The sequence below is a fragment of the Amblyraja radiata genome, chromosome 38 (assembly GCF_010909765.2).
Source record: "Amblyraja radiata isolate CabotCenter1 chromosome 38, sAmbRad1.1.pri, whole genome shotgun sequence".
In the NCBI taxonomy this organism is placed as follows: Eukaryota; Metazoa; Chordata; class Chondrichthyes; order Rajiformes; family Rajidae; genus Amblyraja; species Amblyraja radiata.
Genome location: NC_045993.1, coordinates 7,019,749 through 7,036,093, shown reverse-complemented (window position 1 = coordinate 7,036,093; position 16,345 = coordinate 7,019,749). Strand labels below are relative to the sequence as shown.

The 16,345-nt window shown below is 43.2% G+C and overlaps 1 protein-coding gene and 1 long non-coding RNA gene across 3 annotated transcripts in view; one reads left to right on the top strand and one right to left on the bottom strand.

Moving 5' to 3' along the window:
- Positions 1-213: 213 nt before the first annotated feature.
- The window catches only part of LOC116967016, a 20,671-nt gene continuing 4,539 nt past the window's right edge, over positions 214-16,345 (bottom strand). Inside the window, exons 2-3 of one of the 2 annotated variants that reach the window (XR_004410118.1) lie at positions 5,516-5,551; positions 214-304 (exon numbers count right to left, since the gene is read on the bottom strand). This is a non-coding gene — a long non-coding RNA (uncharacterized LOC116967016). Of the gene's footprint in view, positions 305-1,410; positions 1,452-5,515; positions 5,552-16,345 lie in introns of those variants that run through there. The other variant, XR_004410117.1, reaches the window with a different exon arrangement.
- LOC116967015 (branched-chain-amino-acid aminotransferase, cytosolic-like) overlaps positions 15,861-16,345 on the top strand; it is a 23,592-nt gene continuing 23,107 nt past the window's right edge. The window contains exon 1 of the mRNA XM_033013444.1: positions 15,861-16,230. Coding sequence (XP_032869335.1) covers positions 16,177-16,230 — 54 coding nt within the window. The 5' untranslated portion in view covers positions 15,861-16,176. The remainder of the gene's footprint in view (positions 16,231-16,345) is intronic.

Here is a 16,345-nt window from a genome sequence, read left to right as displayed (position 1 = left end):
GTAAAGAAATGTGGATCAATGTTTTCAAAAGAATTGACTGGCAATTTATTGTCTTTTACACATAAATGTATTATTCCATGTTCATCACTAGACATTAATCAGATTAGTTAGTCTTATTTTCTACTGAACAAATTTGTTTCAAATTTCCATTTGAACAAAATACATGGACACCTTCTTAACATAACTCGCCTCAAAAGCCTTTCCTGCATCATACCTGCTTTTTTTGCTATTGCTGTCGACACTGCCATCAGCTTGATCTTTACGATGCAGTAGAGAAGACATCATAAGAGATGTCTCTGCATGCCTAAATGAAGGTAAAAAACCCATTGTTATTACAAATACCCCTCAATATAATGGATCTAGGGGATCAGGGAGTGGGGAGGGGGAGTGTCCATTATTCCTATTTGTCCACTATAACTGAGCAAGGAGGGTAAATATGTACAGTATTGGATAAACATACACTAAATTAAACATACACTAAATAAGACACACATTAAACAGAAAAGATAACCACTGACTGAAACAAGATTCACTCCAACCACCCAGCGGTCACTCTGTCTGTCTTTGGTTCCCGATACGATCGAACGCCTCGGTTACAACAGATTTCATCTGCTGTAACCGAAAATCGTTATAAAGAAGTCCACAAAAACAAAGCTAGACTGTATTGCTTGTGGAACATCAAGAGACTTGAGCTAAGTCATAATATTTTGATTTTCCTGGATACATATTTTCAAGAGCTAGTTTTCAGTGGTAAAGATAATGCATTTGTATGGAGTTCATTGGCAATAAAATGTTCAACTTCATGACAATCACTTAAGGAATGCATTCATTCTTTCAATGTATTGGTTTAGCCAGGTTACTAATAATCTTTGTTGATGGAAAAGGAACCAACTACAAGTATCTTTAGCCTATCTCCTTCAGTGAAACAATGGAACAATTTTAAGATCTTTAAAATTGCACAGGGGCGCAACTAGTGGAGCTCTTGCCTCATATTGCCAGAGGCCCAGATTTAATCCTGGCCTCTGGTGGAGTTTGTATGTTCCCTATTGACTGTGTGGTTTTCCAGTGGGTACTCCTGTTTCTTCCTCCATTCAAAAGACGTACAGCTCACTTGGAGACAGTTTATTGGCTACTGGAGATTGCCCCCTAGTGGGCAGGTAAATAATACAAACTGGGGGGAGTTTACAGAAGGTAGACAAAATGCTGGAGAAACTCAGCGGGTGAGGCAGCATCTAAGGAGCGAAGGAAATAGGCAACGTTTTGGGCCAAAACCCTTCTTCAGACTGTTTACAGAATGTAGGGAGACTATGGTTAGTGTAAACAGATAGTTGATTGTTGACAAAGGATTGGTAGACTAATGGACCTTTTTTTGTATGGTTCTAAAATCCACTTCACACATACCCATATAAACACTAGTTGATTTTCAGGGTTGCTTTAATCCAAAATTTCTTCTGAGGATCAAATCAAAAGAGAACATGTCAATTATTAGTAATAAAATGTATTCGTTTTTTGATTGCTGTGTCCATTTTTGCACAATTAATAAGCAATAAACCAGCACTTGATGTGAAGGAGTTCAAAACTTGATGACGGAATTCATTAAAAACAATCCAAAAATATTTGCATCATTAGTAACCGCAGGTTTTTGGGATATTGGAGGAGACCTCAGAGTACCCAGAGGAAAGCCGCAGTCAATAAAGAACATGCAAACTACACGCAGACAGCACACAAGGTCAGGATTAATCCTAGGTCTCTGTCAGTATCAGTATGAGGCAGCAAGAGAAGCAAGTCAAGAGTATTATTGTCAAATGTACCAAAACGGATCAATGAAATTCTTACTTGCAGCAGCACAAGTGGTTTGTAAACACAGTACTCAATAGATTATATACTAAACAAAGAAAAATGTTAAATAAATAAAAAATACAATATTGCGCAAAACAAATACAAAGCTCAAAGTCCCCAGTGCAACCAAGGCAGTTCATAGTTTAGTTGAATTCATAGTTTTCAATAGCCTGATGGTTGGTGGCAAGAAGCTGTTCCTGAACCTGAATGTTATAGTTTTCCATCTCCTAAACCTTCTTCCCGATGGCAGGAGTGAAATGAGAACATGGCCAAGGTGGTGTGGGTCCTTGATGATGCTGGCAGCTTTTTTGAGGCAACGCCTCCTTTAGATCCCTTCAATGGTGGAGTCAGTACCTGTGATGGAACAAGCAGTGTTCACCACTTGTTCCGGAATGTTCGAGTTGCCGAACCAGGCTGTTATGCAACCAGTCAATATGCTCTCTCCCCTACCCCTGTTGATGTTTAAGAGAGCATTTGTTGACATACCAAATCTCAATATTCTAAGGAGGTAGAGGCATTGATGGACTTTTTTATGATTACATCAATTGCGGGGTCCAGGATAGCCCAGGAACTTGCTTGAGTGCCTTCACCACCGATCCGTCGATGAGGGCATGTTCATCGATGCTCAGGCTTCTTCTTCTACAATCAACAATCAGGTCCTTGATTTTACTAACGTTGAGCAAGGTTGTTGTTCTGGCACTATTCAATCAGACAATTGATCTCCCTCCTATACTGATTCATTATTGTCTGTAATTCATCCAACCATGGTGGTGTCATTGGCAAATTTAAATATGGAATTGTTATGGAATTGGTCTGGCTACAGTCATGGGTACAGAATGAGTAGAGCAGGGGGCTGAGCACACAGCCTTGACGTGCCACTGTGTTGAATGGTTATCAAGGAGGAAGTGTTGTTGCCAATTGCAATTGGTCTACAATTGCATTTGACATGAAGTAAAACCGTGATAGCAAACTATCCAATTATTTGGAAATCCTGAAGGTTCAACATCCATCTTGTGACACACCATCCTATCATCCATCTACTTTCCAAGGCACAGTACTTCCAACCCTTCTGTCACCCATCCCTCACCAGCATCAACCAACCCCACATTTTGAATCCCTGCAGACATGATCAAATCCCAGCCTCAACCACCATCCCAAGCCATGCATCTTGATCTCCTCCCTCAACCCCTTCCATGCTCATCTCACCTTACACATTATCCACCCCATCCACTCTCATCTCACTTTACCACCCATCCCATCCCACCATTACCTCATTGCACCCACATCACATCCATCTTCACCCAACATCCCACCTGGCCCATTTACTCTTACCCCATCCACCCATATCCCAACCCTCCGCCTTCCTAGCTGGCCCTTCTACCCTTACCTCACTTTCCCACCGGCCCACACACTGGTACCCCACTTTCCCACCCAGCCCATCCACCCTCAGCCCAATTTCCCACCCAACTCAACCATTCTCATCCCAATTTCTTACTTGATCCATTCAATCCTCATCCCAATTTCCCTAAGGATGTTGATCCATGCCATGCACAGGTGTAACCATCCATAACTGACCCACCCACACCACCACATGCACCCTCACCTGATCCTATCCATCCTCAATCTCACCCCTTGCCTTACCCACTCCTTCCACCCTCCACTCCTTCCCTCACCCCCACTGCTTCCCTCACCCCACACTCTTTCCACTCCGTCCACCCCCACAGCTTCCCTTACACCATTCCTTACACCCCCCATAACTTCCACTCCTCCCACCCCACTCCTTCTCTCACCCACTCCTTCCAACCCCCAGCTTCCACCCCCATTCCTTTCCTCACCTCCATTCCTTCCACCCCACCACTCCTTCCCTCACCACCCCACGTAATTCCCTCGCACCCACTCCTTCCATTAGCCCCACGCCTTCCCTCACACCCCCTTCTTCCCCACCCCTTCCCTCAACCCCCCCCCCCCCCCACTCCTGCCCTCATAACCCCCCCCCCCACCACTCCTGATCTCACCCAAAGATCTTTGCTCTCACCCACTCCTCCCCTCTCATCCTCACTCCTTCCCTCTCACCCCCTCCCTCCGTTTCCCTCACACCCACCCCTTCCAACACACCCACTACAGGTACTTCCACTTCCAACCCCCACAACCTCCTTTAGTCCCACTCCTTCCCTCCCCCCCCAACCCCCACCATCATCGACACAATCCGCCGTCTACAGACCCCCGCTCACGTCCGTGCTCCTTCGGTGGTGTCCACATGGGTTGTTTTTTGTACCTGTTGCCGGGCTTCATGGCCGCTGCTCGACGCCCGGAGCGGAGGCCGTGGCCGTTTGGCGCGAGGCGAGGGCGGGCGGCCACGAGGAAACCGTTGGCGCTTGAACGGATGGGCGGGCGCGCGGGCGCCGCGCGGGAGAGAGCCCGGGGAGAGGGAGGAATGGCTGAGGTTGGCTTCCAATGTGGGACATGCTGAGGTATGAATTGGTGGGGGTGGCTTTATTTTGTTTAGTTTTTATACAGCGTGGAAACAGGCCCTTCGGCCCACCGAGTCCGCACCGACCAGCGATCCCCGCACAGTAACACTATCCTACCTCTGGGGACCTTTAAGAAGGAGACGAGGAGGAATTTCTTTAGTCAGAGGGTGGTGAATCTGTGGAAGTCTTTGCCACAGAAGGCAGTGGAGGTCCAGTCAATTGATATTTTCAAAGCAGAAATAGATAGATTCTTGATGGGGAGAAGGCAGGAGAATGGGGGAAGGAGGAAGTGATAGATCAGCCACGATTGAATGTTGGAGTAGACTTGATGGGCCGAATGGCCTAATTCTGCCCCTATCACATGATAGTAGGGGCATTGAGGTCTGGATGGATGGAAGTGGGTGTAGGAGATATTAATGTTGAAAAGGTGTCATATATATAGCAGATGAGTGCTTCTGATGTTGGGAGGGTCGGTAGAAAGAGTCCAGGAATTTGGGGTAGTAGAAGTTGGAGACTTTGAGAATCTCGAAAATATTGAGAGAGGAGGTGGAGAACTAGGAGAGCAGAGGAGAAGAGAGGAAAGAGGGGAAGGTGGAAAGCTATTGAAGAGTTCTGTGTTTTTGGAGGGAGGAAAAGGATGGTTGGGAGGAGGCGAGAGAGAGAAAGAGAGAGGCCAAAGACTGCAATATTATATCTGTGGGAAGAGGTAAAGGTTGGTGGTGGAGATCCCTCTGGAACAGGAAGCTTGGGTAGAGGGGAGAACCTGGACAGAATGTCAGAGTGGAGGGGAAGGGAGCTTGAAAGGTGTGAGGGAGCTCAAGTGGAAGAGAGGAAAGATCTTGAGTGATTAGCAATCAGTACCTTTATATCTAACTGTACTTTTATGTAATGGTACTACATTATCCAAACTCTCAATGCAACTTTAATGTTTAAGATATAAAAACAGTAATTGCTGGAAAACAGGGCAGGAAGCATCAGTGGAAATAGATTAATATTTTGCATAAAGACATTTCATCACAATTTGTCTTCCTCCCCAGAGCCTTCTGAACAATCTGAACAAACAAATTTACATAATTTTTAGCAATTTTGTTTCTTTCTAAATTCAGGTGTAACTATTAGGATTCCTCTTTCCATTGGACCTGGTATTAATGTTTGGCATTGCAAAATGTTTAAGCAATCATTGTAACATTTTTTGTTAGCAATACCTTTTAGATTGTTGCATTTTCTTGGGCACCCATTGTCTGTCAAGAAGAAAACAGCATCAGCATATACATGCAAACAGGGTGCTTCACAGAAATGGTTATTAAACCCTAATTGGAATGGAATGGAATACTTTATTGTCACATGTGATTAGGAGGTCTGAATCAGTGGGATTGGATGCCACCACCTGAAATTGAAGAAGTCAATGTTCATACTGCTGGGGTGTAATCTGCCCAAGCGAAATATGAGGTACTGCTCCTCCGATTGCGGTGGGACTCACTCAGGCCATGGAGAAGGCCCAGGACAGAAAGGTCGGATTCGGAATGGGAGGGGGAGTTGAAGTGCTGGGCCACCGTGAGATCAGGTTGGTTAGTGCGAACCGAGCGGAGGTGTTGGGCGAAGCGGTCGTCAAGCCTACGCTTGGTCTCACCGATATAGAGCAGGGGATGCAATAGATGAGGTTGGAGGAGGCGCAGGTGAACCTCTGCCACACCTGGAAAGACTGCTTTGGTCCTTGGATGGAGTCAAGGGGGGAGGTAAAGCGACAAGTGTAGCATTTCCTGCGGGTGCCAGGGAAAGTACCAGGGGAGGGGGTGGTTTGGTCGGGAAGAGGCGAATTGACCAGGGAGTTACGGAGGGAATGGTCTCTACGGAAAGCCGAAAGGGGAGGAGATGGGAAGATGTGGCCAGTGGTGGGATCCCTTTGGAGGTGTTGAAAATGTCGGAGGATTATCTGTTGTATGTGACGGCTGGTGGGGTGGTAGGTGAGGATAAGGGGGGCTCTGTCCTTGTTACGAGTGGGGGGGGGATGGGGAGTGAGAGGGGAGCTACGGGATATAGAGGAGACCCTGGTGAGAGCCTCATCTATAGTAGAAGAGGGGAACCCCCGCTCCCTAAAGAATGAGGACATCTCCGATGCCCTGGTTTGGAACACCTCATCCTGGGTACAGGTGCGGCGTAGACGGAGGAATTGGGAGTAGGGAATAGAGTCCTTACAGGAAGCAGGGTGGGAAGAAGTGTAGTCCAGATAGCCATGGGAGTCATAAATCATATAAATGATTTATAGGTCTGATGACTGCTGTGAAGGTTTGATTGTGGCATGAAGCTTGCTTTGGCCACACCTCTGTGGGGCACCATAACCCAACATAGTGCCATTTAACTGTCCCCCTCCCTCTATACTTTCAACACCCTCCCCTCCACCCATTGCATTCGTTTTTTCTTTAACAGTATCAACCTGCTTCACAATAGGCAATGCACAAATCAGATTTGTAGCTGTGAACTCAGGCAACGGCTACTATCTGTGAATAAGCAAACTGGCTTCCAATGCTTAGAAATCGGATAAAATTACAATTGCGATTTCTTGAAGTGAGAATGTCACAGTTCACTTTCTTTGTACTTCACATTTAGTATTAGGGCAAAATGTAATTCCCCTTTAGCTCACCAAAGATGCAAGGAATCCATTTTCTAGGATGCTGAGTTTCTTTTCAATACAAAAACAAGGTGAACAAGATTATTACTGAGGGCCCTTCCCATGAAATGTGCAGTTTGTGGCATTAGATGTGCAAGAATTTAACAGGAAGTATAGTATATTTGGTAGAAAGTGTTGGTGAGCATTGTAACTGAATTATAGTTTTCAAGTTATGAGTTTCGATACAGACCACTGATGAACGACTGTTGCTGCAAAACTAGGTTATTCTCAAAAAGTGGTTCAAGAATAAGAGAACTTAATAGGAAAGTATTAGGAATAGAAAGGGATGGCTGATACATAATCTCGGTAAGAGTGCTTAATGGATGGGTAGAGTGTGATAGCCAATTGTAACAGAAAATCTGCAGTTGTTAATAGCTATCATATGAGAACATTCCACACCCTTCCCCCACCACTTAAATTAAGTATCAGCTTTGCAAATATCCAAAGTAGCACATTTGTATAGTTACTAACATAGAAAGGAAGCAAGACCATCAACCTCTTAAACCTGTTCAATTATACAATAGGATCTGTGACTTAACACACAATGACCCAAGTACTTTAGTCATGCATTGCATCTCCATACCATTTGTCCTTGGGCTTTTAAATTGATGTCAGAGGAAGTTCTTGATTCGTGGCTGCATTTAATAGAGCTAGTTTGAAATGTTCATAACAATTTTTCATTTGATCACTGCACTAAGTAGCAAAGACTTTATTTTGGGCTAAATTTGTTAAACCTATTTCCCTTTTCCAAGCCAGCTGCTGTAAGAAAGAGGCTTCTGTCATTTTCTTATAACAATAATTTACTCGTACAATGAATAGTTTAACATTGACTACCATTTTGTGGTACATTGTGCGACATAATTTTAGAACAGTTTTTTTATTCCAAAGCCTTCTTTATATATCTTGGTGATCTCACTGCTGCTATACCAAAACATCTCGTGCAGGTGATCTAATACCTTACACATGCAGCACGTGGACACGGTATAATGAATCATTCTGGCTCGGATCAGATTGAGACCAGCAGCATTTCACCTTCTTTTGCTGTAGGTGGCAGTTGATACTGAGCAATGCAGGATCAGGATTGGAGAGGGAATATAGGAAATCAACTTACCAAAAGAATAGAGGCGAATAGAAGAAAATAACGTGATGAAACAACGCACATTCAATCAGAAATCTCGGATTAAATCCAGTACAGATGACTATAATGTTAAAACTCTGCTTTCACTTAACAATTCCCAGCAAATTGGTTTGAATGGACCAAATCAACTGAGTTCAAAGTGAGCATAAGTTTGCTGGACCAAGCTGCACGCAAATGGCCCCTTATCATATACTGCTTGAATCATAAAACTTGCTCTGTTTCATCACAATCACATGATGTAATTATAGTTGTCAATAATTTCAGGTGTTTATCAATGGTCAGTAAAACTTTTGATTTTACTGAAAAGCCTTACAAATGAAATTCAGGGTAATTAATGATTGTCCATAAACTTGGGTTAAAAATAGAAAGCGGAGGGGGTACCTGACTAGATTTGGATTATTTTCACTAGGTTCTTGATAACCCTACATTTAGTGCTCTTCTGTATTTAACCAGATAAGTAGCTAGAAACCTGCCAGTAATTGGCGTCAGTAAACCATGTGATGTTCGAAAGTTAGAGGCTAGATACTTGTGGACTAAAATAATAGATAGGCAATTCCAAAGCTCTAAAATAATTATGTTAAAGGACTGTCATTGTTCCCATTACCTTGTTTTCCAATACTCATTTTGCTACCCATTGTTGTGAATAAGAACATTTATTGCTACTAACATATAATAATAATAATAATATAATAATAATAATATATCTTTTATTGTCATTGCACGTCAGTGCAACGAGATTTAGTGTGCAGCTCCACTGATGTACAAGAAAGGTAAATAAATACAATACATAAATAAACAAGCTGAATTGATTGACGTGACCATCTGAGGGAGACTGTCCAAAGGGCGTGGGTGGGGGGGCACTCATTAGGGCCGGTTCAGAGCCGCTATAGCTCTTGGGATAAAACTGTTCCTGAGTCTGGAGGTTTGGGCGTAGAAGGCCTTGTAACGTCTGCCGGAGGGAAGTAGTTGAAACAGACCGTGGCAGGGGTGTGATGAGTCCTTATGGATGCTGAGGGCCTTCCTGAGGCACCGCGTGTGGTAGATGCCCTCCAAGGCTGGTAGCTCTGTCCCGATGATTCGCTGCGCCATATAGCCATAAAACGTGTCATTTTGCAAGTCCAAGTTTAGATTGTGCATAATGTGAAGCCAACTATATATTCATTACATTTTAGGTGTGAAAGATTGCATGGCTGGGAAGTATTGTTGAGCTGAATCGTTGCAGTGAATTCCATAGTTATTACATACTGTAGCTGCTGTGTGGCAGTAGTGTAGGCAATATGCTGGTCTATTTAATAATCTTTTAAAGCCTCCTATTAGTGATCTCAAAGTGTTGATGATGGTGGACATCTGGTCAATGATGGCACTGCTAAAATGTCCTGAAGAGCTATGGGTTTATCTTTTCTTTTTATTGGTGATCATTGGTCTGGCCTTATATGGCAGGGAAAACTTGTCAGCTCAAACCAATAATTTTTGAAGAAGTTGCGAATGGAGTTGAATGTCATAAATAATCAGTAAACCTTCCTTCTCCCGGCCTGATGAAAGCGGAAAGTTATTGATGAGCAACTAAAAGAAAACAAAATTGATGTCTCTATAAAGAAAAAAATCAGCGAATAAAGTCAATGCACTGATTTAGTATCACAATATTAATGCATTTATGATCACGATAATAACAATAAAACAGTACATCTTAACTGACAGTTTCAATCATGTATGACCAGTTTTTATTTGAATTACACACATGTAAGATTTACAGGATCAAAGACTGTTTGACAATTAGCAGCTTTGATTACAATATCTATTTCAGCATATTGAGAATGTTGTTTCTAGATTGTGCACAATTTCTTTGTTGGGTCAGTTGCATTAGAAACGGATAAATCTGTTCCACCTTGGAACATAGCTGCATCCATAGTGATGGTATTCCTTACCTTTTCAAGCATTTGCTTTCCAGATCTTAGTTTACATTATGGTAGAATTTTCCTTTTTCTCTTTGTACTTATTAACTCGAACTGTAGAGTGATACTCTTGAAAAATTTACCTCTAACCAAATTACACCTTTGAGTTATCTTCACCAGCTTTCCAATTTAGAAGTGTGCTACAAATTTATTTTAGATCCATCAAAAAGTGAAAAAACAAAAAATTACAAATGCAGGAAATCTGAAATATTATCAGGAAATGTTTGAAACACTTAGCAGATCAGATAGCATTTGTAAAATCACTTTCCACGGATGCTGCCTGACCTACATATTTACAGCATTGTAGATTAACTCTGAAGACAATTTTCTGTACATTATTATCGTTTGGAAAGTTTGTCTTTTCATTTCGCAGCAGTTTCAATGTGAAGATTCTTCAAATGGTTGTGTAAAACTCACAATTTGCCTGCAATGGGATTTTAAACTACATTTGTTCTGAAAAGTAATAGTTATTATTACCTCGTGGGATAATATTTCTACAAATCATGATTCTCATGAAACTGTGCTCTTTAAAAGCCCATCACTCAAATTGAAATTTCAACTTACTCAGATCTGTAACCTCCTATGACCTCAAACATTGGCTCAAAAATATACATTGGCTACATTGTCAAAGAGCTCCTTGGTCTTCTTGGTGTTAAGGGCCAGGTTGTTGTCAGCGCACCATGCTGCAATTGTTCCATGTTTATGTTCATGTTCCATGAGTTTATGGTTCGTCTGGCTGGGCCATCTAGAACTAGGCTCATGGTCTCCACCAGTCAAGACAGCGATCAATGGATTTTTAAATGCAAAGGGAATCAATGGATATGGGATTGGTATCAGAAAGTGCGCTGAGTGAGAAGATCAATCATGATATTTATTGAATGACCGAAGAGGCACAAGGTGACGAATGACCTCTCCTGCTTCTACTTCTTGTCTTTTTTTCTTTCCAATGGCTCATGACCTTGAGAAAATCCAGAATAAACTGTAGATGCTAGAAATCTGAATTATGAAATCAGAAAATGCTGAAAAAAACTCAACCGGATTTACTGAGTTTTTTTAAGCTTTTTTATTTTAACCTTGAGAATAATGTTTGGGGTGTTTAAAGATGGAAGAAAAATAAAATACTATAATTGTAACTTGCTCAATTTCATTGATTTTGATAATGTTCTGATTATGGAAAATTTCAGTATGAGTAACAAAAGGGTTAAAGTGAAAAGCAAATTACAGACCTGACTTTTCAAGTTTCTAATTTAGCCGCCCTTCATTCCTCAGAGTTCTGGCTTTAGATCAATTGGGACATTTTCACTTTCCAGTCAGTTGCAGACGCTACATCTCCACTCCTAGCATCAAGCCAATCAGTTGCAACCTCTCCATCTCCACCCTCACCCCCACCCCTTGCTGCACCAATCAACTACAAGGACACACCACCCACTGAAACCATTGCTGCTCACAAGTTTTGTACACAGCCAATACCAAAGATCTTATAGCTCCGCTATAGGATCTTTGGCCAATACCTCCTTATATAATTGGCACATACCGAGAAACCACCAGTTTCCATGCCTTTTTATTACTGGAAACAAAAGGAACATCACATAATGTTTTAATCTTACGAAGCATAGCAATCTGCTGTATACATACACAAACACTAAAGTAAACAAAGAAAGGGACAGCATTGGAAAGAACTGACATTTGTATACCAGTACAAAAGATCAGATAATAGTCATGAGTTAATATTGTTGTCCTTAAGATTTCAGAACCTTAAACAAAAATGTAATACATATTATTAGGAAAATCAGTTGCAAGAATATTGGATTATTATAGAAAGTAGTAGATAGAAAGCAAATAACATCTGATGAGAGCTGATAGCAGCAGATTAATCACTTATTTTAGCATTAAAATTAGTTTTGGGTTGAAGCATATTTATTAAAGACACAGGTGATGAGGATCCACTCCAAAACCATCAACCCTATCCTTATGCACAGCACTGCTCTAGAGGAAACATTCACAAACCTAGGCAATGTTGTGGACATCACTGGAGGGGCAGAGGCAGACATAAAAAGTAGAATCAATAAGGCTAGGGCGGTGTTTAACATGCTCAGGAAGATAGGGAGCCCAAAACACATTTCAATCAACACCAAAATACGCATCTTCAACTCAAATGTGAAACAGGTGATGCTGTATGGATCAGAGACATGGATAACAACAAAACACACTACAAACAGGTTGCAAACATTCATTAACACCTGCCTTTGGAGAATACTTAACATCTGATGGAGAGAGAAAGTAAGCAATGTGAACCTGTGGAAAAGAACAAGCCAGGAGTATAAATTCGAAGGAGAAAATGGAGTTGGATTGGACACACCCTCAGGACACCTGCCACAAACATTACCCGGCAAGCCCTGAAATGGAATCCCCAAGGAAAAAGGAAAAGAGGTCGCCCCAGGAACAGCTGGAGAAGAGATGTCCAGACAGAAATGTCTGAGAGTGGGCTCAACTGGGGAGATCTCGAAAGAACTGCCAACAACCGAGTGAGGTGGAGGACATTTGTCAATGGCCTCTGCTCCCTAGAGGAGCAAAGGGCTTAAGAAGGAAGAAGCTTTATTATTCTCCGTTGTGGACTTAGTTTGTTATGAACCAAAGCCGCGTCTTACAACACATACAGCAAATACAACACATAATCCTCCGCCATCTCCGCCACCTCCAACGTGACCCCACCACTCGCCACATCTTCCCATCTCCCCCCATGTCTGCCTTCCGCAAAGACCGCTCCCTCCGCAACTCCCTCGTCAATTCTTCCCTTCCCTCCCGCACCACCCCCTCCCCGGGCACTTTCCGTTGCAACCGCAAGAAATGCAACACCTGTCCCTTCACCTCCCCCCTCGACTCCATTCAAGGTCCCAAGCAGTCGTTCCAGGTGCGACAAAGGTTCACCTGTATCTCCTCCAACCTCATCTACTGCATCCGCTGCTCTAGATGTCAGCTGATTTACATCGGTGAGACCAAGCGTAGGTTGGGCGACCGTTTCGCCGAACACCTCCGCTCAGTCCGCAATAACCTACCTGACCTCCCGGTGGCTCAGCACTTCAACTCCCCCTCCCATTCCCAATCCGACCTCTCTGTCCTGGGTCTCCTCCATTGCCAGAGTGAGCAACAGCGGAAATTGGAGGAACAGCAACTCATATTCCGTCTGGGGTCCTTGCGTCCCTATGGCATCAACATTGAATTCTCCCAATTTGGCTAGCCCGTGCTGTCTCCTCCCCTTCCTTCACCCTCTAGCTGTCTCCTCCCACCCTCCCATCCGCCCGCCCTCGGGCTCCTCCTCCTCCTCCCTTTGTCCTTCTTTCTTTCCCCACCCCCTATCAGTCTGAAGAAGGGTTTCGGCCCGAAACGTCGCCTATTTCCTTCGCTCCATAGATGCTGCTGCACCCGCTGTGTTTCCCCAGCAATTTTGTGTACCCGCGTCTTATGCATGCCTGGCGAAGAAAGAACAAGATTGAAATGAAACAGTCGATTTTGATTTACTTCAGAAGCTCAGGCAGCATCTGTGAGAAAAATAACTTGTCAAAGTTTTGGGTCTGTGACCCTTCAGAAATGATAGACCAAAACCATGTACTGCTCCAACAGATGCTGCTGAACTGCTGTGATTTTTTTCCAGTGTTTGTTTCAGATTTCCAGCATCTGCAGTTTTGATTTTTATATTCATACTGAATAATTTCGTTATCAAAGGTAATCAATAGCTTAGTCTGGATGTAGACTTCCCAGGATTTCCTAAACTGAAGAAAGAAAAATAGAGAAACAAAAGGTCACCTTTAAAATAAAGAATCCTCATAATGCAGGAATGGGGAAAAACAAGACACTAGGAATACTGGAAGAGTTACAGAGAATGGAATGCTTTGAACAATTTCAAAATGGATAGGAACGTTATTCATTGCTGACATGGAACAATTCAGAATAACACATAGGGACAGCATGGTGGAATAGCCAGTAGAATCACTACCTCATAGTGCCAGAGACCCAAACTGAATCCTGATTTCATATGCTGTCCATGTTTACATGTTCTCAGAGTCATAGAGCATGAACCGGGCCCTTCGGCCCAATCTGCCCATGCCGACCAAAATGCTTCATCTATGCTACTCCCACCTGGCCCGTATCCCTCTAAAACTTTACTCTCCGTACATCTGTCTAAATGTCTTTACAAAGCCAATATAGTACATTTAAATGTTGTTATGGTACCAACAAACTTCTCCCTTTGACTACAATTTAGGGGCAATTTTCACTGGCCAGCCTAATACCCACGTCTTTGGGAAGCGGGAGGACCCCAAACCCGATAGTACCTGCCTCAACTACTGCCTCTGGCAGCTTGTTCCATACATCCACCACCCTTTCTTTAAAAAGGTTACCCCTTAGGTTCCCATTAAATCTTCCCCCTTCGGTCAGAATAATAATACCCTTCCACCTTTATCCTCTGTCCTTTATGGGTAACCCAATTCTGAATCCAAACCGCGGGACCTTAAGCGACCTTGTCAAATGCCTTATTGTATTCTATGTAGACAACATCTACCTCCCTATCCTTAGCAATCCCCTTCATCACTTCCTCAAAATATTAAATAAGGTTTGTAAAACATAACCTGCCCCAGACAAAGCTATGCTGACAGTTCCCAGTTAACTCATTCTCTTTCAAATACACGTAAATCTTATCCCGAAGAATTCTCTTCAATTGTTCCCTGCCACTGACATGATCTACTGGACTATAATTTCCTGCTTAAACTATATCCCTTCTTAAATAAAAGGACAATATTCTGTGGTCTTCGGTCCACTGGGACCTCGTCTGTTAGTCGAGAGAATGCAGTCGGTAAATGATCTTCCAATTTGACATCCAGCTGTGCGACGCTGTGAAAGCTTTCCTGATGAAAACTTTACTTTAGAATTAGTGATACCTCCATCTCCAACGTTCAAGGGATGCAGGGCAGTAAAGTGACGCAGCAGGAAAACTGCTGCCTCACAACGCCAGAGATTCGGGTTCGATCCTGATCTCGGGCGCTGTCTGTACGGAGTATGTACATTCTACCCGTGACCGCGTGGGTTTTCTCCGGGTGCTCCGGTTTCCTCCCACAATCCAAAGACCTGCGGGTTTGTAGGATAATTGGCTTCTGCAAATTGCCCCTAGTGTAAGGCATAGAACAAGTGTACGGGCGATAGATGGTCTTGTTGGCCTGAAGAGCCTGTTTCCATGCTGCATTTCTAAAACTCTGAAGACGCCAAGATATTTTTCCCAGCTGCTAAAAAGTCCAATACCCAAGTATTACTGTTGATGATTTTAGATTTACAAACGGTGATTTCAACTCTCAGAACACACAGTGGAAACAAATTACGTATATTAAAAAAATCTCACCCCTGATATTTATCTCAATGACCTTGCACTTCAGATTTCAATCAGAAATTGGTTTTGTCAGGTATGGAATGCCATCTGTCATAAGATTAACAACACAGAGACCAGCAGACCAACACGTGGGAGGAAGTTTTGCACTGCAGACTGCGAGCAATTCAAAACCTTGAAATAAACTTTGCTGCTGAATTACTGCAGAACTCCTGGAACGCCAACTTCATTTGGGAAACATGCACGTCAGTGCGAGCTGAGAATAGGTCCAGGAGGGTGAAGGAATAATTATATGTGGCTAGAAGGATAGATGATAGCAGCTGTGGGTACATTTCCTCAACCCAGTGGGAAGCTCCAGAGTTTAACCATTACCCCGAACACGACTAAAATCAAACGTGTGACGGTAAGAAGCACTGAAATCGACACACTGTGACTGAATAGGTTTAAAGAAGATAAAACCAGCTCACAAATGAAAATGTGAAGTCAAGGCGGATCCAATTGCAGCTCTCGTCAATCAGGCTAATTTTCTTCCTTTTACATTGCCTCTCTGGTTAATCCACCCCTTTTGCACTCAGTTCCCTGATCAATTTCCCTCTCCCTGGTTGATTTCCCCCATTATCGCTTTTCTGGCATCAGGCGGTACTGTACAAGGGGTTGAACCTGCTCGCTGCCCTGTTCAGGCTCCGTAGGCGGAACCTTTCTTTAGGGCTGCAGGGACAGACGGTGTAGTTTACATGCGAGATAGAGTGATGGCGGCGGCGAGAGTGGCTGCGGCAGGACAGCTGAGGGTGAGTGAATGAAGGGAGACCCTGAACCATGGAGGGAGATGCGAGATACGGGAAGCAAGAGGAAGGAGGGAGATCCGAGACACTGGAGGCTGTGGGATGGAGATTGAGTCACTGG